Source organism: Excalfactoria chinensis, chromosome 3 (genome assembly GCF_039878825.1).
Source record: "Excalfactoria chinensis isolate bCotChi1 chromosome 3, bCotChi1.hap2, whole genome shotgun sequence".
Classification (NCBI taxonomy): Eukaryota; Metazoa; Chordata; class Aves; order Galliformes; family Phasianidae; genus Excalfactoria; species Excalfactoria chinensis.
In genome coordinates, this window is record NC_092827.1 from 100760137 (window position 1) to 100783266 (window position 23130).

Consider the following 23130-nt stretch of genomic DNA (forward strand, 5'->3'; position numbering starts at 1 on the left):
CGCCCCCTGCCGCATGCGCAGTGCGGGGCGCGCAAGATGGCGGCGGCGGCGCTGTGCCGAGCCTTCGGCAAGCTCGCGGTGTCGGCCCCCCGCGCGGCCGCCGCCCGGACCCCGCTGCCGCCGCCGCCGCCTTTTCCTGCCGGCGGGGCCCTGGCGGCCGCCTGGCGCGGGCTGTGCGGCTCCACGCCGCGCTGCACCACGGACCCCGCGTGGAAGTGCCGCGTTAAGTACACGGTGCGGCCCGTGGGCATGAAGAAGACGGGCGGCCGCGATCACACAGGTGGGGGGGTGAGGCCCGGGGTCGGGCGGGAGGGACGGGCGAGGGGGCACGGCTGGAGCCGCTCTGCCGGTCCGCAGGGCGCATCCGAGTGCGGGGCATCGGCGGGGGACACAAACGGCGGTACCGCATGATCGACTTCCAGCGGCTGCGGTACAACGACAGCACCGAGAAGGTCATCGCCGTACGATACGACCCTTGCAGGCGAGTGTGGGGCCGGGAGCGCTTCGTCTGCGGGGAGCGGGGCTGTGCAGTGTGCAGGAGAGGAGGCTCGGGGAGAACCTCATGGCTCTCTGCAACGAGAGGAAAGGAGGCTGTGTGAGGTGGGGTCGGCCTCTGCTCCCAGGGAACAGCCATGGGACGAGAGGGGATGGCCTCGTGTTGTGCCAGGGGAGGTTCAGGTTGGCTGTTAGGAACAATTCCTTCTCCCAAAGAGCAGTGAGGCAGTGGCACAGCTGCACAGGAGTGGTGGGGTCACCGTCCATGGAGGTGTCCCAGAGCCGTGGGGATGTGGCACTGAGGGACGTGGGCACGGTGGGGTGGGCTGGGGTCGGACTGGATGATCCCAGTGGTCTTTTCTGGAATGAGTGATTCTGTGGTTACGGGCTGACAGATAGACTTTGTGACCTTAGTGGTTTTTTTCCAGCCTTAATGAGGCTATGATTCCATGCACAGGTCAGCTGACATTGCCCTGGTAGCTGGTGGCAATCAGAAGCGCTGGATCATCGCCACGGAGAACATGCAGCCCGGGGACCTGATCAAGAACTCCTCACACATCGGAAGGATGGCAGGTGTGTCTCCAGCCCCAAGCCAGCCCTGAATGCAGCTCGTTGGTTACCTCGCTCCGGCTCACAGCTTTGCCTTGCAGTGTTGGCCAATGAAGGGGACGCCTACCCACTGGGGGCCCTGCCTGTGGGCACGCTCATCTGCAACTTGGAGAGCCACCCTGGGAAGGGAGCACAGTACATCCGGGCTGCCGGTGCGTCACACAGGGGGTTGCTGTCTTCTCCCTACGTTTGGGTGCAACACAGCCCTCCGGACGGGTGCAGCAGTCCTTCCTGATGACACCCTGAGGCTCCTTCCTCAGAAAGAGGTGGCAGTGGCTTTAGGGCTTTGTCCCACTGCTCAGCACAGCTGCCTCCTCTCACCCACTGCAGGGACCTGTGGAGTGCTGCTGAGGAAGGTGAATGGTACGGCCATCGTGCAGCTGCCCTCCAAGAGACACATGCAGGTGGGGAAGCCGTGCCATCCCCGTCCTGACAGCCTGGGTGCCAGCGGGGAGGCTCACAGCTCTTTTCCATCCCCCAGGTGCTGGAGACCTGCGTGGCCACAGTGGGCCGCGTGTCCAACGTCGACCACAACAAGCGTGTGATCGGAAAGGCTGGCCGCAACCGCTGGCTGGGCAAGCGCCCACATACGGGCTTATGGCATCGCAAGGGCGGCTGGGCCGGCCGCAAGATCAAGCCACTGCCTCCCATGAAGAGCTATGTCAACTTGCCCCGTATCACGACACAGCAGTGAGGCCAGGGCCAATAAAGTGTTCTGCACACCAGCGCTGTAGTGTTACCGCTGCCTTTCCTGAGCGGGAATGGGTGCTGGGCTGCAGACTGCTGTAGCTAGATCCTGGGGCAGGCAGGAGCCTTGCTGGGCTTGGGGCTTCACAAATACACTCTCCTGCCTGGATACTTAGAATCATCACATCTTTTGAGTTGGAAGGGATGTTTAAAGGCCGTCTAGTCCAACTCCCCTGCAACCTACAGCTCAATCAGGTGCTCAGAGCCCCATCCAGCCCAATCTTGTATATTTCCAAGGATATTTCCCACCACATCTCTGGGCAACCTGGGCCAGTGCCTCACCACCCCTATAAAACAAAGCTTTTTGTAGTTTGAAACCATATTCCTCTTGTCCTATCACACAGACACAGCTAAAGACTCTCCCCTTCTTTCTTATAGCCCTTAGTCAGCTACCAAAAAGCTGCTCTCAGGTCTCCCGGAGCCTTCCCTTCTCCAGGCTGCACAGCCCAGCTCTCAGCCTGTCCTCACAGGGTGGTGTTCATTTCTGTGTCCCTCCTCTGGTCAGGCTCCAACAGCTCCATGTCTCTCCTGCACTGAGCACTCCCCATCCGGACGCAGTGCTCCAGGTGAGGTCTCACAGCACAGAGCAGAGGGCAGATCCCCTCCCTCACCCTGCTGCCCGCACGGCTTTGGATGCAGCCCAGGATGTGGTTGGCTCTGGGCTGTGAGGGCACAGTGCAGGCCCATGTCCAGCTGCCATCCACCAGTACACCCAGGACTTTCAGCAGTGCTGTGCTTCATCATTATATCCCTTATATCTTCTATTGATGTCATGGGTTAACGGTACAAAACCATGACAACTGACCGTCAGGGCTGCCACAACCCAGGTACAAGCCCTTGCACTTGGCTTTGTTGAACCTCATGAGGTTCTCCCGGTCCCTCCGCTCAGCCTGCCCAGGTCTCTGTGATGGCATCCTATCCCCGAGCCATGCTGACTGCACCACACAGCTCAGTGCCATCTACAAACTGCTGAGGGGTCACTCGATCCCACAGCCAATTGTCACTGATATTAAAGAGTACCGGTCACAGACAGTGAGCCCTGAGGGACCCAATTGGCACTGATCTCCATCTGGACACTGAGCCACTGACATCCAGTTCCTCATCCACGGCATTGTTATCGTTCCAGACTGGAGAGAAGGGTGTAATGGAGGACCGTGTCAGTGGCCTTGCTGATGTCCAGCCGCATGATGTCAGCGGCTCTTCTGTCGTCCACAGCCGCAGTTACAGCACCACAGCAGGCCTCTAGGTTGGTCAGGCGGGACCTGTCCGTGCCGAATCCTTTTAGCAGGACGGTTTGTTTGGAAGCTGCTCCAAAGCACAGCCCGGGTCCCACTGCCAGGCCAGGACCAGCAGCCCCGACTCTGCTGCCCGTCACAGAACAGGACCGGCGCGGCAGCCGAGCCCACGGGGCGACTCCGAGGACTCTGGGCCCCTCTCGGCTCCCGTCCGCACCGCCCGCCGCGCACGGCCCCGCCCGCCCACCCGGAAGCGGCGCCGAGCCGGGCCTGGTGTGGGACGGTGGCAACGGCCATCCGGTGGCGGCGGGGGGATCGCGCCGAACGGCGCCCCCTGGCGGGCGGGAGGACACGCAGCGCAGCTCCCCGCGACCCCCGGCGGCGCCGTCCGTCATGATGGTGAACGAGAGGCACGAGGGCGGGCTGCTGGTGCAGCTGGGCCCGCAGCTGCAGGCCTACCCGCAGGAGCTGCTGCGGCAGCGGCGCGGCCCCGGCGGCGCCCCGGAGTACCTGGTGCGGTGGCGCGTGGTCGGCGCGGAGGAGCGGGCGGCGGGAGGCGGCGGCGGCGGCGGCTCCTCCGCGGGGCTCCGCTCGGAGAGCGTGGCCATGTGGCTGTCGGCGGAGGAGGTCCGCGCCGGCTGCCCGGCGCTGCTGGGCGGGGGGGAGCGGGCGAAGGAGGAGAGGGCGCCCGGCCCGCCGCCCGCGCCGCCGGACGAGGCCTCGCTGCTGGAGATGAAGGCCGACGTCGGGAGCCTGGTGCGGCGAGCCGGGCGGCAGCTGGCCGGCGGCGGGACCCCCGCGGCCTCCGTCCTCAACACCGTCCGCGTGCTGAGCGCGTACGCCGGCATCGGCGCGCTGGCGGGCGCCTTCAAGGAGACGGGAGCCCTGGAGCTGCTGATGGAGATGCTGTGCCACGAGGAGAAGCCCATCTGCCGCGGCGCCGGAGAGATGCTGAGGGCTCTGGCTCTGCACGACGCAGGTGGGGGCCGCTGCTGAGGGCGCCGGGCCTTTGGTAGGAGCGGGGCCTGGCGGGGCCGTTGGCTCTCTGCTGTCGTTGTCGTGGAGCCTCTCCTCGGGCCCCGCTGATCTGAGGCTGATCCTGCCTGATGCTCTTGCCATAGAGGAGCTGCTGCGGCTCGGAGGTGCCCGATGCGTTACCCAGAGCAGCACATCTGGTCCTTTCCTGCTGCAGTCAGGTTGATGGGTGCAGGGTGGTATGAGAGTTGTCTCCAGGGAGCCTAAATGCTTTCTGTCATTGTTACAGGGAGCTGGGCTTATGTCCTGCTAGCCCTGAGCCAGCAGGACGGCATTGAGCAGCACATGGACTTTGACAGCCGTTACACCTTGCTGGAACTGTTTGCTGAGACAATATCCTCTGAAGAGCACTGCGTGTCCTTTGAGGGCATTCATCTTCCCCAGGTAGGCAGCTGAGCAGGACCTGGTATTGCGAGGGCTGGCACAGGGTCTGGACCTGGCTCAAGGCCGAGGTGCAGTGAGGGAGCAGGAGGAGAGCCTGCATGTGGGCAGGGTGGGCTGAGGCGGGCTGCGTTGCCGCCTGCTGGTACGCAGCCATTGCAGAGCCGTGGATGGGCTGGTGAGGGCGTGAGGTGCTTGTCCAGCTGCAGTCTGACAGCCCTGCCTGTTGCAGATCCCTGGGAAGCAGCTGTTTGCCCTGGTGAAGCGCTACCTGTGCGTCACTTCTCTCCTGGACAAGCTGAGCGGCGGCGAGGAGCAGAGCGAGGAGCGGCAGGAGAGCAGCCGTGTAAAGCAGGAGTTTGAGTTCAGCATGGCTATGGCAAACCTCATCTTGGAGCTGGTGCGCGTCATGGGCTGGGACCACAGCCACAAGCCGGAGCCGCCGGCCCAGCAGGAGATGGAGCCTCGCACCACCCGCTCCATCTTCCAGCACCAGCCCACATCCTCCAGCTCTGCTCCAGCAGCTCCTGCTCCTCCACCAGCTGAGCCCACCACCTTCAAGACACGCTCGGCCTTCCCAAGCCGCAGCAGCTATGTGGAGTATGTGCAGGCAAACCTGGTGCCCGGCATGCGGGTGCGTATGCTGGAGGATTACGAACAGGTCAGCGCAGGTGATGAGGGTGAATTTCGCCAGAGTAATGATGACACGCCGCCTGTGCAGGTATCTGCTGCTGGGAGGATGGGGCTGTTGAGGGACATTGTGTGATGTGGAAAATACGGAGCCTTGTGTGGGAGCAGTGGGGCTTGCTGTGCTTTTCCTCAGTCATGTGTTGCTTATGACTCTCCTCCGCAGGTGTACTGGCATGCCTCAGGCTGCACATATTGGGTTCACTGGCACATGGTGGAGATCATTGGCTCTTCTGGTCAGGAGGAGCATGAGGGCCGAGAGAAGGTGTCCACCCTGAGATACAGCCACAAGCTGACAGCAGGTGAGCATCAGCCCAGGTGGGCACGTAACTTCTTCCCAGGTCTGTGCCCTGAGGTAACAGTTTGGCACAACGGCCAGCTACAGGTGCTCATTTTTGGCCCTGAGAGGCTTCAGAGAAGACTGCATTCCCCACCTGCCCCACTCCTGGGCTCTGCTCCCAGCACGCTCTCTGCCTCTTGCTTCCCTCCTGTCATCTCCCTGTCCCGCATTGGGATGGGGTCAGGGAGGTCCTCGCAAGCTCCTGCCGTGGGAGTGAGGGCTGTGCAGCAGAGGATGGCTCTGCCGAGGGGAGCTGGCTTTGCTGACGGTACCTTTCCTCTCTCTGCTGTCCTGCAGCTGCACAGACGCTTTTCTCCAAGCCCCCGGGGGGGCTGTACTCGCTGCCTTACGTGGGGGAGCAGCCGAGCAGAGCTGCAGCCACCCTGAGCCGCACCGAGTGGTGGGAGTTGCTGTTCTTTGTGAAGAAGCTGGAAGTGCAGGAGCAGGAGGAGATGGTCCGACTCATCCGGCAGGAGCACACTGAGCAGGTACGGGCCAGAGAGGCATGGGGAAGCCCGAGGGAGGGGGCTGGTGGTGCTGGGGAAGGGTCTGGGGCTCCGTGCCGGTGCAGCACCTCTGTCTGGTTGGGCCCAGGCCGCCTCGGGGCTGTGGGGTGCATCGTGTGTCCGTGTGGGTTGACGTATCCCCATCCACGCAGCTGTCGGAGCTGGCTGAGGACGCGCTGCTGCAGCTGCCGGTCCCTGTGGAGCCGGCCCAGAAGGTGCTGCGGGCCCTGGAGAAGCGGCTTCAGGGCAGCGCACAGAGCGAGCTGCGCAGCTGCCGTGTCTACGCCAAGTACCTGCTGGGGAGCGGGGCCGAGCAGCGCGGCGGGGGCAGTGCCACGGTGTGCTCAGAAGGCCATGAGCACAGAGCCGTGCCAGCTGAGGTGGCGAAGGAAGAGCTTTGCGCAGCCACGGCCTTCAGGTCGGATTCCCAGCTGTTCTGTGAGCTCCTGGAGAGGGAAGGGCTGCGCTTCCCGCAGGCGGCAGAGCAGAGCGAAGGTGAGGGCCGGATGGAGGGAGTCTGCGGGTGCTGGAGGAGGCCGGGGAGTGGTGCGCTGCGGGCCCATCTCTGGAGCTGCTACGGGTGCTGCTGGCGACGTCCCGGCCTCCCTCCCTCCTTCCTGCAGCGTGGGGCGGCTGTGAGGACATGAGTGAGGGCGGCTGCCTGGCCGAGGTGCAGCGCGTGGCGGATGCGATCCTGCGTGGTGACTGCGAGGCAGAGCTGTGCGTGGCCGGGCTGCGGCACGTGGTGAAGGTGCTGGAGGAGGCCCCAGAACAGGAGCGGCACGGCAGCAAGGCCCAGGGTGGGCCGGGGACCAGGTGCGGGGCTGAGCGGTGCGAGAGGGGCAGCTCTTGCGTCTCTGTGCCCCACGTGGGCTGACATGGGGCAGTCCGAGCGCGGCGGGGCCACGTGGGCAGGTGAAGGCGGCTCTGGGGTGCCGTTCCTGAGCTGTCCTCGGCCTTGCAGGGAGAAGCTGGTGAAGGCGGTGGTGGAGCTGCTGGGCGCCGAGCAGGCCGAGTTGTACCCGGCGGCGCTGGCACTGCGGCTGGTGGCCCTGCTGATGGAGAGGTGTGCCTGGTGTGTGCCCTTCGGCACTGAGGGCGGTGTGTGGGCGGTGCTGGCCTGCATGCGGCAGCACGCGGCCTCTGCCCTGGTGCAGCAGGCCGGCCTGGCGGTGAGTGCGCGTGGGAGCTCGGGGGTTGGCGGGGCCCGCTTTGGATCCCACCATCCCCTGAGCCTCTGCGGGCCACGCAGGCCCTGAAGGTGCTGGTGGGAGCCGGAGGTGCCGGCCGGAAGGCTTCGCTGCTGAGCCACGCCGACGCACAGATGATGCGGGAGATCTTTGCCAGCATCGGCTCTGCCTGCGGCGAGGGCTCACCCGGCCTACTGGGTGCCATCCCCGCTGCCATCCGTGCCATGCAGGCCGTGCCAGGGTAGGGACGGAGCTGTGTGGGTCCTGGGGAGCTCTGCACCTGGGAGGAAGGTGCCCACATGGCTGCATAACCACAGGGGCTCCTCTGGAGTGCAGAACGGGCTGCTGGTGGTGAGGATGCTGGTGGATGAGCACCGGGTCCTGGCGGAGCAGCTGGTGGGCTGTGATCTCCCTGTGCTACTGCAGAGCTGCTGGCAGGCCGGACGGGACTCCGGCTGCCCCAACGCCATGCTGGCCCTCAGCGTCATCAACCACCTGGCAGAGCACCAGCTGCCCTGCGGCCCAGGTACTGTGCGGGTAGCCCTTCGTGCCACGGCCCCACAGGTAGGAGCTGAGGATCTTGTCCTGCACTGCGTGTCCCGCAGATGCCGAGGCCCTGCTGATGGAGGCGAGGGAGACAGGGGCTCTTGCAGGCAGCTTGTGGGACGGCGTGCTGCCCGAGGACGTGGTGGCGGCCCTGGAACGGCAGCTCTGCAGCATGGCTGCCATTCCTGCGAATGAGGCATCCCGGCAGCAGCAGGAGCACCGGTGCTTCCGTCCGCTGCTGCGCAGCCTCAAGCTGCCAGGGGCAGAGAAGGCCGTGGGGCTGCGGATCTTCAGGTGGGGCTCGGTCAGAGCGTGGGGGCTCGGGGCATGGCTGCCTTATGGCCCAGGCTGAGAGGCTCCATCTGTCGTGCAGAATCCTGAGCGCGTTCCTGGACGGTTATCGGGAGGACGCGCTGCCCTGGCATGAGTGTGTGGAGCCGTGCCTGTCCTTCCTGAGCGCCCACAGCGGCGACCGCGAGGTGAGAGGGCCCCGCTGCTCCTGGGGGCAGGGAGGGCTGTGCTGCGTGCCACCGGCTGAGGGCCGTGTCCCCGCAGGTGGTGCAGGAGGTGGTTGGCTTCTTGCACCGCCTGGCTACCGCCAGCAAAGACTGCGCCGTGGGGATGTGCCGTGCGGGCGCCCGTGAGGCTGTGGCCAAAGCCCTGGACAAGCACGGCCCGGCCCTGCCGCTGGCACCGGCCCTGCTGGAGCTGGTGAGCGACTGCGAGAGGCACGCCGCGCTCTACAGGAAGCTGACGGGCAGCATCTTGGCCGGCTGCATCCAGGTGGGCTGGGTGTCCAGGCTGCCCTGCCCGGGGACTTGGGGAGAAGGATGCGGCCCCCGCTGACTGCGTGGCCCCGTCCCCATCCCCAGGTGGTGCTGGGGCAGATTGAGGAGCACCGCCGCAGCCAGCGGCCCATCAGCATCCCCTTCTTTGACATCTTTCTGCGCAACCTGTGCCGAGGTGAGTGCAGGAGTGGGAGCCGGGCCCCGTGCCGGGCTGTGTGTCCCAGCAGCAGCTGGAGGCTGTGTGTGCTCTCCCTGCAGGCCCCAGCGTGGAGGTGAAGGAGGACAAGTGCTGGGAGAAGGTGCAGGTCTCCTCCAACCCGCACCGCGCCAGCAAGCTGACGGACAGGAACCCCAAGACCTACTGGGAGTCGAACGGCAGCACCGGCTCGCACTACATCACCATCCACATGCAGTGCGGGGTGGTGGTCAGGTAGGGCTGTGCGGGAAGGAGATGGCTGTGGGGCTCCATGCACGCTGTCCCTGTGGCTCCGTGCTGGGGTTGCTGAATGTGGGTGGGGGCTGCAGGGTAGCGCTGTGTTTGCCATGCAGGGAGTTGAGCATGTTGGTGGCCAGCGAGGACTCGAGCTACATGCCAGCCCGCGTGGTGGTGCTGGGGGGAGACAGCCCCGCCGACATCCGGACGGAGCTGAACGCAGTGAGTTGCAGCAGTGCTGCTGGGCCGTGGGGCATTGCTGGCTGTGGCTGCATCAGGGCTGACCGGGCACGTGCCGGGGTCTGCTCTCACTGCCCACACTGAGAGCTCCCATCTGCCTGCAGGTGACCGTCCTGCCCTCAGCCAGCAGGGTGGTGCTGCTGGAGAACATGACGCGCTTCTGGCCCATCATCCAGATCCGGGTGAAGCGGTGCCAGCAGGTGGGAGCTGTGGCCAGCCTGGGGCATGGCAGCGGGCATCGGGGATGCACATGGAGCTCAGGGTTGCACTTTCCTGCAGGGTGGCATCGACACGCGCGTGCGTGGCATCGAGGTGCTGGGGCCCAAGCCCACCTTCTGGCCCATCTTCAAGGAGCAGCTGTGCCGGCGCACATTCCTCTCCTGTAGTGCTCGGGCGCACGCCTGGTGCCAGGAGATCCACCAGGATCGCGGGCAGCTGCTGCAGCTCTTTGGCAAGTGAGTGGCATGTGGGCTGTGCCATCTATCCCTGGGGTCCCGAGGCAGCAGGGGTGGTGCTGTCAGCCCCAGAGGGACAGTGGGGCAGAGGCTGAGTCTTGGGGGGAGTGGGGCTGCAGCAGTGTCCTTCCTGGTGAGAGGCAAGGCTGGGAGCGATCCCTATTGCCCCCTGACTGGCGAGGTGGTTCCGTGTGCATTGGTGGGTGCTTGCTGCCATACCGTGCTGCCCACTCACTGTTGCAGGCTGAATGGGGCATTGCAGCACGAGCAAGACTTCGCTGACCGCTTCCTTCCTGATGACGAGGCGGCCCGAGCCCTGGGCAGGACGTGCTGGGAGGCCCTGGTGACCCCCGTGGTGCAGAGCATCACCAGCCCAGGTACCGCCGTCATCCCGGGCCCTCCCTGCGGTGCCCGAGGCTCCCCTTGAGTCTCTGCATCCCGGCAGACCCCAGCGGCATCAGCCCTCTGGCCTGGCTGCTGGGCGAGTACCTGGGGAGCATAGAGCCGCCCTGCAGCGACGCCTTCGGTTCCTGTGTGCGGCGCCTGACCCAGCTCCTGGTGCACGTGGACCCGGGTGGTGCGGAGCCAGAGGAGGAGGGAGCAACCGGTGAGTGCAGGAAGGCAGCCCCTACAAGGCCAGGTGAGGGGCAGCATGTGGGGCTGAGCCTCAGCTGTGTCTTGGCAGGTGGGAAGGAGGGCAGGAAGAAGGAGACGCCAGCCCGGGTGGCGGTGGCAATGAAGTCTGGAGGCCTGTGGGACATGGTGCGGTGCTGGCGTGGCGTGGTGCAGCAGCAGGTAGGGTGCGGGGCGGTCGGTGCCAGCGGGGCCCACACCAGTCCCACTGCAGGCTCGACTCTCTGCTGTGCCCGCAGGTGCAGCGGTTCCTGGAGGTGTCGGGGCAGGCACTGGACGTGGTGGAGCAGTACTGTGCGCTGTACCGGCGCCTGCGCGGTGCCACGGAGGAGCTCTTTGGGCAGCAGGCCGCCTTCGTGGCAGCCCTGGGCCAGGGCTTTGCTGGGGCTCTGCTGCAGCTCTCCTTCCTGACCGCCCTGCACGTGAGTCCAGCGGCCCAGCGCGGCCCTTGCTGGTGCCGGTGCCCAGCAGCGGGAACGCAGCCCTGCTTTGCTCCCTGCCTGGGCCGGGTCACGCGTGTCCCCTTCTGAGTGCCTCCTGCCCGTGCCCCGTCTCTGCTGCGGCCACCTCGTGCCCACACAGCCGTCCCGTCCCTCCACAGGTGAGCGAGCGCTTTGCCCGCTACCTGGACAGGAAGGTGCAGGAGCTGCACGGGGCCGCGGGCAGCACGGGGCAGCTGCAGCAGATCCTGGAGCCCTTCGTCGTCTTCGGCGGCCTGGAGTTTGCCCACACCTTCGAGCACTTCTACCGGTGAGCGCGCCGCCCCCGCCGTGCCCTGGGGAGGGAAGGGCAGCGAGGGCCCGGGGCTCCGTGGTGCTGCGGGGGCCCGTCCCGGCGGTGGCGGGGCCGTTGGCCACGGGCCTGAGTCGGCCCTGACCCGCGGCTGTGGCAGGCTGTACCTGGGGGACCGGCTGCTGGCACAGGGGCTCTCGTGGCTGGACGGGGCCGTGGTGGAGCAGATGGGGCTGTGCTTCCCCCGCCGCTTCCCCCAGGAGATGCTGAGCGACCTGGTGGAGTCAGAGGAGCTGCGGCGGCACTTCCGCCTCTTCCGGCTGCAGGAGCGGGACCGGCGGCTGCTGGAGCGGGGCCTGGGCACGGAGAGCCCCGAGGCCGAGGTGAGGAGCAGGGAGGGATGGGGGTCAGGGCCGCCCCGTTAGCAGCAGGGCCCTGGGCCCGTCCCGAGCCGCCCTCCGTCCCTGCGTCCAGGCGCCAGGGGAGGGCCCTGCGGCAGAAAGGCCGGAGGTGGAGGTGCTGGTGCTGTCCCCGCGCTGCTGGCCCGTGTCCCCGCTGTGCTACGTGGAGGAGCCCCGGAGGTTCTTCCCGGCGGCGCTGAGCTCCCCGCTGGATGAGTTCGCGGCCTTCTGGCGGCACAGTGAGTGCGGCGGCGGTGGGGTCGGGGCTCTCGGCCGGCGGCGCGGGGGCACCGGGAGCGCCCGCGAGGCTGACGCTGCCCTGTCAGGCCAGAGCCGGCCGGGCTGGGTGTGCGCGAGGCCCCGGCGGCTGCAGTGGACGTGGCTGGGCCACGCCGAGCTGCGTTTTGGAGACTGCGTCCTCCACGTGTCCACGCTGCAGATGTACGTCCTGCTGCGCTTCAACAGCACCGAGGTAGGAGCCGGGCCGTGGGGCGGGAGGGCCGTGGCTGCCGCCGCCTTCTGGGGGGGCTTCCGGCGCTGCTCGGGGTGGGGATGTTCCTGCCCGCTCGTTGCCCTCCGTCCCTCTGCAGGAGGTGGCGGTGGAGGCCCTGCTGCAGGCGACGGGGCTCCCTGCCGAGCTGGTGCAGCAGGCCCTGGCCCCGCTGACCCACGGCGATGGCATCCTGGTGCAGAGCTGCACGCAGGGGGGTGAGTGTGGGGCTGGGATACCCCTGGGGCAGTGCCGGGCTGGCTCCTTGTGGTGCCAGGTGGGGAAATGGGAGCTTGGGATGTAAGGAATCGGGCTTGGTGCATCTGGCTGCTGACAGCTGGGTCTGGGCGTGAGATTAGAGCAGGAAACTGGAGGCAGAGAGTGACCGTGGGGTTTGGGAATGGTGTGTGGGGGCCCAATGTCTGTGGTTGGCTGGGTTTGAGGTCTTTGCAGGGTGTTGGGTGTGTGTGATGGGCTTGAGGCTTTGTGGAGGGACAGGGATCAGGGTGAGAGCCACAAGAGGCAGCAGCAGGAGGCCCCAGGTTGTCTCCTACAGCCACACAGGCCTCCTGGGGCTCCTTCAGGGACCAGCTCAGGGCCTGGCTGACCGTGGGCCGGGTGCAGCTCCAGGTGCCCTGCGGCTGAACCGGGCGGCCCTGGCCCAGGCCTCTGGCCGCCACCTGAGGCTGCTGCCTCAGCAGAGGTACCTGCGGGCAGAGAGGGCTGAGGGCAGCGCCTTGGAGAAGAAGAGGAACGTCCTGTGCTGCCTCATCACCCGCATCCTCAAGGCGGAAAAGCAGCTGCACATCGACAACCTGGTGTTTAAGGTATGGAGGCTGAGGGTTTGGGGGCAGAGAGAGTCTGCTGGGTGTTGAGCGAAGAGTGATGTGCTCGTGTGGTGTTGCAGGTGATCAGTGCCTGTGAGAAGGGTGAGCTGGGACCGGGCCTGCAATTCCTGGGCTTCTGCTGTCACAGTGTGGACGTGCTGTCCTGTGTCCTGCACCTGCTGAACCAGGGCTACCTCCGGCGCCAGGATGAGAGGCCTCATGTCCTGGAGTACGTCTCTGCTGAGTCCCCACCAGCCCCATCCCAGCCCCAGGCCCAGGTTGCTTTCCAGACTGTAGAGATCAAGACAGCAGCAATGCCAGCAGCCTCTGCTGAAAGAAGACAGACATTCTCCACCTTTCGGTAGAGAAGGACTGAGCTGGCAGGGCACAAGCTGAGCCCAGCCCAGCACTTCCTGAGTACTCGGGGCTGTACTGGGAATAAACAAGCCTGGTTGCACTTGGTGCCATCTACTAACGTGTCAGAGCTGCAGCTGACCCTGGGATTGAGATGTTGCCCCTGGCCCTGCCTGCTGGAGGGGCTGCAGGAGCCAGGCTGTCCCTACATTGTTGCCCTTGGGCACAGAGGGAGCTGCAAAGCCCTGCTTTAATGGTACCAGCATTAATTTATTAAAATGAATCCTGAAAAGTAACCGTACAATAAGTTTAAAAAAAATAGAATCTTGTAAAAAAAAAAACAAAACCCAAAAAACAAAGAAACAAAAAAACCAACAAAAAAATCCAGGTGCCCCCATGCTGTATCTCCAGCTGGCAGCACTGTGTGGCAGGGCTGGCCAGGACGTCGGACGTGAGGGTAGCAGCAGCACCGGGGCTGCACAGGGACAGGGGAACTGCTGAGGCTCAGCCCCATGGGGCAGGGCCAGGCCCCAGCGGCCTGCTCTGGTGAAGGGTGGGTGTGGAGGCCCTGCTCAGCACTGGCCCCCACCCTGCACAGCTCCACTCTGGCTCCGGCGCTGGGGTACTGCCCAGGCCCAGCCCAGCTGGGGCCCTGGCGCCTGCGGAGCTGGGGAAGAGGTGGCCCAGGGCCCAGCCAGGCTCGTGGCCGGTGCCAGCCCTTGTCCCAGGCTGCTGGGGCGGGGGGCAGGGGAGGCGGACGGCGCGGTGCCCTGGCTGGTAGCGGAGGATGTGCGGACCCAGTCTTAGTGGCCTCACCTTCACGGATCTTGGCCCACAGGGAGTGATGTGGGTGTGGTGTTCCCTCTTCAGGGCCATGGAACGGGGGGGATGAGAGCACCTCCATCTCTGTGCCTCCTCCCATAAGCCCTCCACAGCTCTGTTTCAGGTCTGCACCGCAGCTCACGCGCTCTTTGAGTAGCCGAAGATGCCCACGGGGAGGTACTTGACGTGTGTTGGCCACTGTGCTGCCAGCTGGAAAAACTTCACGTCGTTCCATTCCACCCCATCTATGGAGACTGACAGGAGACAGCGCAGTGAGACACAGCCCTGCCCTGGGCGGCTGGGTGTCCTCAGGGGTTAATGCCTGCCCTCACCTCGCAGCATGGTGTTCTGGTGCTTGGCTGTGCAGATGAGACGTGTGATCCCTTCGATGACTTGGCTTTTGGGTTCTAGGTCCTTCTCTTTTGGTTTCTTGCTCAGGAACATCACTGAGGGCCAGAGACAGAACAGCAGTGTTAGTAGATGTCCATGGGGCAGTGGGTGGCAGCCCTCACCACAGGGCTGCCTTCCCCAGCTGTTCTCAGCCTGCCCTCCCACTGCCTTCTGTGCAGCTGGCTGTGGCCCCGCACTGCCGAGCGCCCCAGGGTTGGTTCAGGAGTTACCTTTCTTGTTCTTCTCCTTGGTGACCACAGTCATGGCCATAGTGCTGGGCGGCACCAGCTCCCCGACGCCGGGGATGCGGCTGACCTGGAGCGAGCGGAAGTTGCTCTTGAGTGTGTTCTTGATGCCCGTCTCCCTCTTCTCGCCCTCCTTCTTCCTATCCAGCCCTTGTGTTGTCCAGTAGTCCACCTGCAGGCCCATCACCTCCACGCCGGGGCTCAGAGACCTGGGCAAGATGGGCAGCACCCCATGGCACAGCTGCAGCCTGTCCTGGGAGCACGCTGACCCCATAACCCTGGGATGCAGCGGCCTGGCCAGGGAGGAGCACCTCCAACTTTCCTGTGCCAGCCCCACTTCCTTACCCAGCACCTGAGAGGCCGCTGCTGACGGATGGGGAGGGTGGTGGGGTGCTCACGGGCTCCTTGCCATAGGGGGATGCACTGCCAGCAGCCGGTACTGAGCTCAGCAGTGAAGGGGTGCAGGCCGTGGCATCATCTGAGTCCACTGCAGAGGAAACGAGGGGGTCAGGGAGACACTGACAGGACCTCACCATGGTGAGGCACAAACAAGGGGCTTGTGGGAACTCACCAGAGGCACTGAAGGACTGCTCCACCAGGCCCACCTTCACAACCTGCAGCAAGGAGAGACAAGTCAGCTGGTCTCCAGTTGCTGGTACCAACAGGCACTGCCCCTTCTCCCCCTGGAGCCCAGCTGCCTGTTGGCTCCTCAACACACTTACCCCCACAAAGGGTATGAACTTCTGGCAGGAGTCCTCATCAGGGCTGCACAAGGAAGAGAGGCTGGTGAGGGGCTGGGCACGCCTGCCACGTTGGCCAACCTAGAAGCCCTGGGACCCTCACATCAGAAGGGGCCAACACTGGCTCCTGGCCACCAGGACCCTCTTTCTCTGCCCTCCCTCCCATGGGACTCCCTGTCCCCGACATGGCAGCACAGGGCACACTACACAAGGAGGCAAGGAGTCGGCTCCTCTGGTGCTGGGAGAGGCTGGCATGCGGGAGGGCAGCCCTGCCCCATTCTGGGGCCACGGCTCCTCTGCACGGCACAGGGGGTGGACGCACATAGGAGGGGGGAGGGAGGGCCAGGCAGCGGCACAGCAAGCACAAGCCAATACCTGATATAAAAATCAAAATAGAGACTTCTCTTCCTTGGGTGCCAGAAACCAAGAGAAGGGAGAGGTGAGAGTGCAGCCGGAACACGAGCGTCAACCCCTGGGCAGCGCAGCGCTGGCTGGTGCCCTCAGCCCAGCCCAGCCCAGGTGGTCAGTCCCCACTGCTGGGGTTGCCACAGCCCCCAGTTGCTACAGAGGGGTCAGCAGGTGGCCTTGCTCAGCTCGTCCCCATCTCCCACAGCCCTGGCCCAGGCACAACCCACACTGGGGCTGCACGAGGCACCCCCAGGCCACGCTCACCTCTTCTGCTTGTAGGTCAGCATGGCCTCGGAGATGGGCAGCTGGTGAGACAGACTCGCTCCGGCGATGAACTGGGCGACGCGGCCCGCAATGTCCACAGTGTCTGCAGGCAGAGGAAGCAGTGAGGGCCCCGGGGACAGCTGGGCACTGGCAGCCCCAGTAGCCCCACTCCTCACCTGCAGTGGGGGGCTCAGCCCTGCTGAACAGCTCCCGCCACGCCGTGTCCAGGAACAGAGTGCTGTATTTGTTATCCACTGAAGCCAGGTACTTGGCGAGAGGGTGAGAGCCTGCGTGGGGAGAAGGGCAGCGTTGGCTCTGGGCAGGGGAACATGGCAGGGTGGGAAGGCAGCCCCAGGGCCAGGCCAGTGGCAGCTCTCACCCAGTGGCACAAGCAGGAAACGAAGGTAGTTGAGCCAGTCGGGCGTCTTGCTGGCCAGCTGCTCCACGAAGAACCGGAGGACAACGCTCAGGTAGCTCTGGTCTCCTGCCACAACTACCTTCACTGGGGGGGGCATGTGGGAGTTACAGTTACAGCTGCCAAAGGGAGAAGAGACGAGACTGTGATGGACTCCCATTGAAATCAGCATGCAGCAGCAAGATGGGCAGGAATGTGCCCAGCACCAGAACCCTGCTGCTGCCTATTTCCAGCTCATGTGGGCTGGAATCTCCTGCTCTCCCCCAGGCCTACACCAGCTCCTGTAGCTGCATCCAAAGCTTCAGAATCCCACTGAGCCCCCGGGGAACCCAATGCCATTCCTGGCAGCCAGAGGGAGCTGCCAGACCAAGCCCAAGCTATACTCACTATCGCTGGATACGGGAGACGGTGGTGTTGAAGGCCGCCTGGATGTCTGCCACTGAGCAGGTGGAAACGACCAGCTGTTTGTGCGCCTGGAGCTGCTCGCTCACATACTGCCAAGGGAGAGGGCTTTGAATAAGCACCCGCCCAGGCCCCACTCCCCTTATGGGATGGAGCCCAGCACATCCTGGGCTGAGCACTCAAGCATCCCCACATCGGGACAAGAGCCAGAGCATGGACATGCAGCATGCCTCAACCCAAGGAGTTCTTCTTTTTGCCACAAGGCTGCCTTGGAAACTGTGCTGCTTCTTCTCCCCAGAGCCCAGTGCCAGCAGGGGGAGTGCAGCACCTCACCTGGGGCATCCAACAAAGTCCTGAGCAGTGCGGTCTGAGCACGTACCAAAGGCACAAGGCACATAATCTGTCCCTTCTGGGACTACTCGGGGTGTCATACTTTTGAGGATCCAGCTACATCAGCACGTGGCAGGTGATGGAGGAAATGGGCAGACTTGTGCGTGTAGCTCAGTGCTGCAAATGCACTGTGTTCCCCAGGGATGGGCCACACTCTGGGGAGAGGAGGGCACAGCTGGTGCCAAGGTCCCTGGACACCCTGCCATAGCTGGGACAAGCCTGTGGGATCCACACGCATCCAGCTCCCTCTGCCTCTACTCACCTGCCCCTGCCATTCAGCGACATTCACCAGCACGATGCTCTCTGGAAGCTGCTCATCTGAGACCAGGATCTGGTTCAGCTGATCATAAACAGACTTCCGGGGCACCTAGGACGACATCCCCACCAAGGTTAAGCCCAGCAGGGTGCCCCAGCTGTGAGCAGCTGCGACAGAAGGCCCCAAAAAACTATCAGGTGAGATGGTACCAGGGCCTCACCTGGGTGCTGTGCCACGAGTCCGGGGAGCTCTCACTGTCCAGGCTGCTGGTGCGACCACTCTGTCCCTTGGAGCTCTGCCGGTCCTTCACCGAGGTGCTGCGGGGACGCCACAACTGCTTGCTCTCTGCCTTGCTGTGAGCGAGAAGCACCGTGACACCGGGAGGGGGAGACGTCCCATCTCCACCACTGCCCTGCTCACTGATGGGAGGCAGTGTGAGCCTTCTCAGCAACAGCCCAGGGCCCAGAGCCACCTTACCTGGGTGACACAGCACTGGAGAGCTCGGATTTGGTTCCGGGGCCCAGCTGGGCCAGCCTGTCCACACTGCTCTCCCTGGTGGCAGCCTCAGGGGGGGCCAGCCGGGGACACGGTTCCTCTGCAGCCAGTTCCTGAGGGCCACACATGGTCTCGTTGCACACACTGTGCTCCACATGCCCATGGGGACCCCAATCCAGGATAGATCCCACAGGACAGCAAAGGCTACAGGGCCTCAGGGCTGCATCTCCTGCAGCCCTATCTCCCGCTCTCACTCCAGCCCCACCCCATGCCCCATACACTGGACTCACCACTACAGGGACCTCAGATCCTGGCTCTTCCTGTGCTCGTGGCGCTCCTGGCTTCCGCTTTTCTGCTTCGCCCTGGGGGACAGGGAGCAGGATCAGAGTGGGATGGAGTGCCCTGTGTGGGGAATGACTGATGCCTGCGGTGGGACCTTGCGGAACACAGGCTCCCGCACTCTGGGACCAGCCTCAGAGGATATCCCCCTGCCTTGCCAGAAAGGCCATCACTACCTGTCTGCCTGCACTGGGAGAAAGAAGAGGAAAGAAGGGAAGGAGCAGCCCCAGGCAGGTGCTGCTGGGAGGAGCAGACTCAGAGGGAGCTGCAGGCACTGCGGGGATGCTGGGCTGGCCGGGGAGGGAAGGGGCAGGAGGTGGTAGTGGAGGTGGTAGTGGTGGTGGTGGTGTAACTCACAGGGCTGCCCGACTCTTGGTCCTGCCCTTTCTGGCTGTGCAGACTGCCGATCTCAGTCTGGGAACCAGAATGAGAGACTCCCTCAAAGAAACGCCTGCAGAGAAACAGACAGACGGACGGACGGACAGACAGACAGATGGGAGAGAAAAGGGCAGGAATAAGAGAGGAACAAAGTCACCGCGATCCCAGCACGCCCCCGCCAGCCTATCCCAAGCACAGAGCACTGCAGAGCGGTCCCTAGTGGGACACAGGGGCAGACGCCCACGTATGTGCTCAGCAGCCTGACCAAACCATGCTCGCTTCCAGCAGTCGCTTCCACTTCCCCGGAAGCTCTGCTGGCTGCAGCACTGTGGGCACAGCTGCTGGGACTCTGCCAGAGTTGCCATTGCTATCTATTGTTCTCACCTGGATGTACCTGCAACTTTCTGCAGGATACCTACAGGCTTCTGAACATCTTGGCTGCCCCTGCTGCTCCCCTTTAACGCAGCAGCAGCAACGCTACGCTGCCAGGCACAACGCTGTTTGCTGGGTTCTCTCTGCTCGCACTGCTCCTACAGCGGCATTTCAATGCAGTAAGCGATGGTCCCCACAACAGAGCAGCTCCTCAGCAGCAGCGTCTGTACACTGTCTGGGAGAAGTCATGGCTGATTTCCCCTCACTAGCTCCACAACCAGCTCCTTCACAATGCATTCATTTACAAGAGCTACAGGTTTAGAGTCAGCATTGCGCCCTGATGAGCTCTTTTCCCCATGTCACACAGGGATAACCGAGGCTTCCTATTATTAGCATGTTTCTGCTCTCTCCACCCCTCCAATGTCCACTACGGGATCTCAGGCACCCTCTGCAGTCATTACTCTACCCTTGCCTTTTCTCAGCCAACAGTTCGATCCATACTGACTGTATTAAAAACACGAGCCAGAAAAATGACAGGGAGTTTTCTCTCAGGCTCCTCTGAGACAAGGCACTGCTGCAGTAACCCTACCAGGATACAGCACACCCTGATGTCACTGCCGCCTCAACCAACATGTGTCTTCATGCCTTCCCTTTTGTTAGGTTGGATGCCTCTGGATCGCATACAATGCAGGATAGAGACTCTCCTGCTGGTACGACTGAGTCAGAGCCTCAGCAGGTTCAGCTTTATGCAAACCTTTTGCACAGCTTTTCTGTACCCGACAATCTACCACCTTACCCCAATCCATGTTCTCAGTCCCTAAGGAGCCATTTGCTTCTTTGCTTTTGGTCTTCAGACAAAGGTGAGAATGCTATGCAGGGCTTTGGAAACACACAGCCTGTACATGGCTCTCATTTCTACTCAGAAGAAGTACAGAGCCTTTAGGGAACTCAATGAGATACACACTCAGCACTGCCAGAAACTGAGACAACGGAGAGCAAACCAAGCTAGGGACACTGAATGGGCCGAAAAGCAGCTCAGGGCACAACAGGCTTCCCTACCAGAAAGGGCAAATGCCCAAGGAAGGCCGTAAGGGCAGGTGCAAGCTCAAACCAGCACTTGTCCCAGATGCTTTCCCAGAAAGCAGATGTCTGCAAGTAGGGATCTGCAGGGTCAGAGCCAGGTCTTACTTTTAAACACTCTTAACAGACTTTTCTTACAGTTTACATAGTTGAAATAGTTTATGTGTGTTAAGTGCCATCTGGCCCAAAGAAGAGCTTCCTTTTTCTTCCACAGCACCTTTGTTTCTTTAAAGCCTTTTGGGGAGAGCCCACATGAAATTCCTTTTAGAGATCCAAGCAGACCACCTACACAGCTCCCTCCTGCCCACACATCTGCCACCTTCTTACAACAGCTCGTAGCTGTGAGGGATACGACCACCATTCCTTTTCCTTCCCCAGTGCCTTGAAGTGGTTCTGGAATTCAGAAGTTCTCTCTTCACACATCTTGCCTATGCAGACCAAGTCTGCTACCCCCACTGAGTACCTTCAGCAGGGATTCAAACTACTCCGAACTAGATTTAAATACTTAACTATAGAAACAATAAGGACAAGTAATCTTGGCTTGGCTAGAAGAGACCTGGGGCACTGTGAGGCAGCCAAGCAGAAAGAGGATAGAAGGTAACTTTGCCACAAAAGGACAGCACAGAAACAGAACAGCCAGGAGCAGAGAGGCCAGGTGAATGCAGAACACATGGGAGAAAAGCCTGGTTCCATTGCACGGTCCACTGGAGACCTCTGTGCCAAATGCAGCAGTGCTTGGGAGAGCAAGGCAAGCCACAGGGTGCCTGGGGAGCAAGTAGGATGAGGAACATCACTGATGGCTGCTAACACACACCTCTACAGAAGGCTGGGACACTGCATGCAGACCTTACAGGGACACAGGAACCAGCCCTAGCAGTCATGAAACAATGCATTCAAAAGACAGGCATGCTTTGGCGTGGAGAAACTGGGAAGGTCAGGACTGTCAGCAGAAAGATATCAGAGCTGGGAACAGCAGGGGGCTGAGATCAAGGAGAAACTCTTCCAGAAGATAAGGAACAGATGCTGGACTGGGAGGAAATTAAGTGAAACTAAATATGAATGAACGCAATTTTAATGGGCAGTTTTGAGGTGGTTTTAAAACAGGATATGAAAGGGAAGAGCTCAGATGTGCCAACAGGAGATGGCAATGAGAACAGAGAGGTGACACTGCCTGCATTAGTCCAAGCAACAGAAAAGCATCAGAAAGCATTTCTTCAGGCTCCACGGACTGTGCTGTTGGCCTGTGGCTTCCTGTGATCCTTACCTCAGGGTAGGCTTGGGTGTACTGTGCACACTCTCATTGTCCTCAATTTCTGGGCCACTGTCGCTGTTGTTGCACTCTTCCAGGCTGTCATAGAGCAAGCCCAGATCTTCCTCCACCTCCTGGGTCTGGTCTACAGGGTCAGAATCCAGAACCTGTGGGACCAAGCCCAGAGAGCAATAAAGAGATATGGAGTCACCTGCATTCCAGACAAGGCACGTGCAGGCTCCCTCCTACCAGCACTGCAGCTCTGACCTCAGGGAGCCAAATCTAGCCTGCAGAAGGAGCAGGTGACATTGTCACTGGCCACAGGAGATTGCCATGAGCATGATGTCTGAAGGAATCTCAGACAGCCACAGCCCCTGGAGTTAAGAAACCCTGGCAGACCTCCACTAGCAGTGCCATGAGCTCGCAGCAGGCCCCCAGCCTAGGCCAGTTACCCAAATGCTGATACGAGGCTGCTCTTATCAATGAGCAGGATGAGCGCAGTCCCTGCAGTGCCATTTCCTGGTACAGAGCCAATGTATGACAATACCCTTCCACTCATGGCCACTTTCCTTAACAAGCACTTTTGGAAGGTGTCTTGGATTTGATCGTGAGGCTCAGAGCTTCCTTCTTGAAGAAGAAAGCTTTGGAAAGGCCAAGCCCCAGTCCACGCCATATCTCACAACACCTCTGGTTGTGAGCACCTGAAGCTCATGCCTCGTACCTCCAGTTAGTGGAAACCAGCACTCTGATATCTATACATCTGCAAAGAGACACTGCCAGGTGGGTTAGCCTTCCTGCTTCTTACCTCCTCTGTCACTTTAAACCTCTTCAGCAAAGCCACAAACTTCTGCTTGAAGTTTGGTTGCTAAAACAAAACACAGTAGGGAAATAAAGATCAGCAAAATTATCAAAACAAGTTTCAAGATGTTAAATGCATACCTCGCTGTTACTATCTTTAACAGGCCACTGTTACTCTTCTGGGCCTATAGGCCCATGCTCAGCTGCAATCTCCCTTCCTTAAATTTGTTGTTAGATTTGGACTAAATCTGGACTCCACAGGAAGCTGCTGTATACGAGCACAACAGAGAGTGCAGGGACTCTGAATTTCTCTGCTATAGGCTGAAATTGCACTTTCTCTCCATTTAAATGCCCTTTCTCCCAGAACACCTCTTCGAGGAATGCTGCTTGCAATCAAGGAAAGAAGGGGAACAAACTCAGTGAGGAGGCACTGAGGGATCTGCAGGCCTTATGCAGACAGGGACAAGGAAATGCCAGGGTAGCAGAATGGCCTTCCTCGTAGCAGTCTTTCTTCTCCTCAGGCAGTGAGAGAGAAGAGATTGTGTCACAGAAGCCACAGAATACTATCTACATAAAGCCAAGCTAAGCATAGTACAGGCCACGAGCTGCAGTATGGCTATGACCAACAAGTTAGCTCAGCAATGGCAGGATGGTTTCCTGTTCTGCTGAGAACCAAGGGCTCTGTCACCTGCTCTGCACCAGTGCCACTATCCCCTGCCCCCCCAAACCCAATCCCGTTTCCCTTCAGGGAGGGGAGAACTTCAGTCCTTTCCATTGCTTTGATCACATTGGAAACATGGATGTTACTCTGGTCATTGATGTGGTTCGGATCATTTTCCTCCTAGCCTTCTTTGTTTTCCTCAGGTCATCCTCTTCATCAAACAGATCCTGCAGGCAAGAGATCATAGAACATCAGAGCAACCGAGACGCTTCAGAGAGCAGCACCTCCTGGAATCTTCCTGC

The 23130-nt window shown here is 61.8% G+C and overlaps 3 protein-coding genes across 5 annotated transcripts in view; 2 read left to right on the top strand and 1 right to left on the bottom strand.

The window, feature by feature from the left end:
* Positions 1-8: 8 nt before the first annotated feature.
* Positions 9-1843, top strand: MRPL2 (mitochondrial ribosomal protein L2). The gene is made up of 6 exons (XM_072331374.1): positions 9-280; positions 358-481; positions 953-1068; positions 1146-1256; positions 1435-1508; positions 1586-1843. Exons 1-6 carry the CDS (start codon positions 37-39, stop codon positions 1796-1798), a joined length of 882 nt encoding a protein of 293 aa, XP_072187475.1. The 5' UTR covers positions 9-36; the 3' UTR covers positions 1799-1843.
* A 696-nt stretch (positions 1844-2539) lies between these two features.
* On the top strand, positions 2540-13277 carry LOC140249537 (cullin-9-like). The gene is made up of 29 exons (XM_072331361.1): positions 2540-4065; positions 4351-4505; positions 4735-5223; positions 5356-5491; positions 5827-6017; positions 6188-6530; positions 6659-6851; positions 7000-7207; positions 7288-7466; positions 7543-7751; positions 7831-8065; positions 8145-8250; positions 8327-8554; positions 8644-8734; positions 8818-8989; positions 9109-9214; positions 9337-9432; positions 9512-9687; positions 9931-10064; positions 10133-10294; positions 10373-10482; positions 10560-10742; positions 10922-11070; positions 11213-11435; positions 11527-11692; positions 11780-11925; positions 12044-12161; positions 12568-12770; positions 12851-13277. Exons 1-29 carry the CDS (start codon positions 3024-3026, stop codon positions 13133-13135), a joined length of 6234 nt encoding a protein of 2077 aa, XP_072187462.1. The 5' UTR covers positions 2540-3023; the 3' UTR covers positions 13136-13277.
* Positions 13278-13381: 104 nt separating this feature from the next.
* Positions 13382-23130, bottom strand: part of LOC140249538 (phosphofurin acidic cluster sorting protein 1-like) — a 42580-nt gene continuing 32831 nt past the window's right edge. Inside the window, exons 7-25 of one of the 3 annotated variants that reach the window (XM_072331362.1) lie at positions 22975-23055; positions 22175-22234; positions 21385-21536; positions 18648-18741; positions 18242-18313; positions 17934-18064; positions 17677-17809; positions 17463-17567; positions 16796-16902; positions 16373-16527; positions 16170-16280; positions 15994-16096; positions 15697-15729; positions 15304-15346; positions 15153-15195; positions 14927-15068; positions 14567-14790; positions 14279-14392; positions 13382-14200 (exon numbers count right to left, since the gene is read on the bottom strand). In XM_072331362.1, the coding sequence (XP_072187463.1) occupies positions 14085-14200; positions 14279-14392; positions 14567-14790; positions 14927-15068; positions 15153-15195; positions 15304-15346; positions 15697-15729; positions 15994-16096; positions 16170-16280; positions 16373-16527; positions 16796-16902; positions 17463-17567; positions 17677-17809; positions 17934-18064; positions 18242-18313; positions 18648-18741; positions 21385-21536; positions 22175-22234; positions 22975-23055 (2019 nt within the window). In that variant the 3' untranslated portion in view covers positions 13382-14084. The remainder of the gene's footprint in view (positions 14201-14278; positions 14393-14566; positions 14791-14926; positions 15069-15152; positions 15196-15303; positions 15347-15696; positions 15730-15993; positions 16097-16169; positions 16281-16372; positions 16528-16795; positions 16903-17462; positions 17568-17676; positions 17810-17933; positions 18065-18241; positions 18314-18647; positions 18742-21384; positions 21537-22174; positions 22235-22974; positions 23056-23130) is intronic. The other 2 variants (XM_072331365.1, XM_072331364.1) reach the window with 2 other exon arrangements.

Coding starts and splice junctions, on each gene's coding strand:
- MRPL2 (XM_072331374.1), top strand. CDS start 37: ATGGCGGCGGCGGCGCTGTGCCGAGCCTTCGGCAAGCTCGCGGTGTCG. Junction 1,069..1,145: donor ACACATCGGAAGGATGGCAG/GTGTGTCTCCAG, acceptor TTTGCCTTGCAG/TGTTGGCCAATGAAGGGGAC. Junction 1,257..1,434: donor ACAGTACATCCGGGCTGCCG/GTGCGTCACACA, acceptor CACCCACTGCAG/GGACCTGTGGAGTGCTGCTG.
- LOC140249537 (XM_072331361.1), top strand. CDS start 3,024: ATGTCCAGCCGCATGATGTCAGCGGCTCTTCTGTCGTCCACAGCCGCA. Junction 4,066..4,350: donor TCTGGCTCTGCACGACGCAG/GTGGGGGCCGCT, acceptor TCATTGTTACAG/GGAGCTGGGCTTATGTCCTG. Junction 10,483..10,559: donor GTGGCGTGGTGCAGCAGCAG/GTAGGGTGCGGG, acceptor CTGTGCCCGCAG/GTGCAGCGGTTCCTGGAGGT.